Consider the following 2,812-nt stretch of genomic DNA (forward strand, 5'->3'; position numbering starts at 1 on the left):
TTTCTCAACTTTGAGGTTATGATTTAATCTATCATTACAAGGCCAGTGTGATTCAATGTTAGATAAAAATGTCTGCTTTACAGAGCTCACTTCATAGATCTCTTTGGTATACCCAAAAATTCTCAGTTTGATGCACAGTATACTTACCATTTCTCTCCTGCCTTCATCTTTCTCTTGAAGTTTCAGATGAGCAGACACCTGGAATGCAATACAATGGAATCTGATTTTGATCCAGTCTGAGCACAACAATCAGTTACAGTGGATGTCTCAGGTGCAACATCTCAACATGCCATTTAAACAACTTCTTTCAACCCAGTCAAGAAATTTTAAGTTGAACTATTATGTCCAAATCACAAGCATCACATATGCCTTTGCAGTAGGTAGCTGAGTATAATCTGGCTTTAGCAATCACTCAAGCATCTGACAAAAAGGGTATTAGAAAGAAAGGCCACTCTGCAAGTCAAAGACCTTGAGAGGAGGATGGAAGAGTCATGTTTTTTGCATAGCCACTAACTTCCCAGGCAATGCTAGAATCACAGTTTATTTGTGCTTCATTCGTATCATAAGGGTAATGAAAAAACTCTGCCGTTCTCTAGAATGTGAACAAATTAGTACAGAAATAAATAATCTCGTGAAAGATGTCATCTGCTGTCCTAAGAGGCAGCTCCACAAAACATTACGATTAACCCTTATTAGAAGCAATTAAACTGTTAAGTAATTACTTTTGTCAGAGCCTTGATGGATTAATTTAGACATTATCATCTGGGCCCAATTCTACAAAAGTGATCCTACGGGATTCTGACTACAATGTTCAAGTAAACAAAAGAGAAGAAAACCTTCCTCACAGAGAAGAGCCTTTGCAGAAAATTTCCCACATAAAAACTACAGTGATTTCTTTTAGACTTACAATCTGTGAATTGACAATGGCACACAGTATGAGCAGCACTAGCCCTGTTTCAGTAACATCCTCTGAGAAACACTGGATCACTTCTCAAACTGAGCAACAGGCACTTCTAGGCTGATTGGTCAACATGGCAACTAGTACACTTTGTGATGAAAAAACAGTAAGAAGAATTTACGTTGCCTGAAAGTCTTGGTATTACTCTGTCCTTATTGATTTCCTGTGAAGAACTGGAAAAACTTTTATACGATGCCTTTAATAACAAAAAGGCACAAAACAGAAGGAGCAGAGAGACCATGCTCAAGTCAAAACAGCACTCTGCAGTCAGAATGCGTAAGATGGAGAAAAAGGGAGAGACAATGTTACTCAGCCACCATCCAAGAAAAAAAGACGGTGCTTACAAAGGCTCATTATGTGCAGAATTGCAAGTTCCATTCTCTGAGAGGTCTGCACAGCACAAGCCTTAGATTTTCTTCCAAATCATAATTTGGGTCACAAACGGAAAATGATAAAGTTAAAGAAACTCAGACAACCCCTACAAGGATGAGCTTGAAATGGAATTCAAGGCATCTTCAAAGCCCAAGCACTTTCACTGAGTGGGATCAAACAGGGATAACAGCTTGTGGCATTACCAGCATTAAGAAAATGCACACAATAGACAAATATTTTTCCATTTTCTCCCACCCAAATAAATTAGAGCCAGAAATGAAGCTTACCATCATAGCTTCCTGCACAGTCAGATGAGGAAGAAGCATGTCATCTTGCATGATGTAGCAGGAGACTTTGCGAAAAGAGCGCAGGTCACGAGGCTGCCCATTGATGAGAATTTCTCCTTTCATTCCCGTCTCTCTGAAATGAACCAAGAAAATAACCAGGGATCAATCTTGCCTTCACTTGTGCTCCCAGAGGCCTCAGTATGTGGAAGTCTTAGCTAATTATTGCCCAGTATGGAACAAAACTGATATAGTGGACAGAAATTAATTTATTTCATTATTATGTTCTCTTTCATAAAAGGCTTTATGCAATTTTGCTGAAAATTTTACTTCAAGTTAGTACAAAATGTGTGCTGCCTTATGAGTGTCTGAAAATAATCACGCCATTCAAGTGATTTTGATTATGTTTCTCTATTCTGTTCCTTATGTCCTAATGACAACAAAACAGACACTTTGTATTTGGCCATACAATAGGGGATTCAGGAAGATGAACCACAATCACTTCACAGACTGCAGTTTTGTCTCGTAGACATCAACATTATGAAAGTGGCGACTGAAAAGGGTAATTTTTTTCAAGTGTTTATAAAGTGTGATTTAAAAATATCACAAACATAAGACACTGAGTCAGATTTGTTACACAGCTAGAAAGCAGAATTTTTTGTGTGTTTTGGACTTTAAATTGCTTCCTATTTTTGGATCTGACTTGCTAACAGATAAATCCTAAGTGACTAGAACAGGAAAAACAGAAAAAAAAATATAAGCAATAAGAATCTAACTAAAAATCTGAAATAGTGGTTTTATATAAACAATAGGTAAGACTTCTGCTGTTGTCCCCAAGGAGCTACCAGGCTAGGCGACCTGATCTTACCTGGGCTTTTCATTGTTACTGACCTGTAACCTGCCAGAATGTTCATGAGCGTTGATTTCCCAGCTCCTGAAGGACCCATAATTGCAACAAGTTCTCCGCTGCTGAACTTCCCTGAAATTCCTTTCAAAAGGGTCTTATAACCTGAAAGGAGAAAGAAAAGTTCACTGAACCCTCTATAATTACATCTGGTGGGCAATGAAAATTTGTTTCCTCTAAATTCCAGATTTGGACTTACTTGTATCCACCTTGTCCCTTGTTCCCATTTTAAGGCAAAACGATTGGGTGCAGTGGGTGGAGTGCCCACTCCTGACTGGCATTTAAATCTCTTTC

At 38.4% G+C, this 2,812-nt stretch overlaps 1 protein-coding gene across 5 annotated transcripts in view; it reads right to left on the bottom strand.

Annotated features, from left to right (window-relative positions):
- Positions 1-2,812, bottom strand: part of ABCG1 (ATP-binding cassette, sub-family G (WHITE), member 1) — a 50,394-nt gene that overhangs the window by 14,072 nt on the left and 33,510 nt on the right. For all 5 annotated transcript variants that reach the window (XM_010191421.1, XM_010191420.1, XM_010191419.1 and 2 more), the window contains 3 exons: positions 2,506-2,623; positions 1,618-1,750; positions 148-198 (listed from right to left, as the gene is read on the bottom strand). In XM_010191421.1, coding sequence (XP_010189723.1) covers positions 148-198; positions 1,618-1,750; positions 2,506-2,623 — 302 coding nt within the window. The remainder of the gene's footprint in view (positions 1-147; positions 199-1,617; positions 1,751-2,505; positions 2,624-2,812) is intronic.

The sequence above is a fragment of the Mesitornis unicolor genome, unplaced genomic scaffold (assembly GCF_000695765.1).
Source record: "Mesitornis unicolor isolate BGI_N332 unplaced genomic scaffold, ASM69576v1 scaffold18699, whole genome shotgun sequence".
In the NCBI taxonomy this organism is placed as follows: domain Eukaryota; kingdom Metazoa; phylum Chordata; class Aves; order Mesitornithiformes; family Mesitornithidae; genus Mesitornis; species Mesitornis unicolor.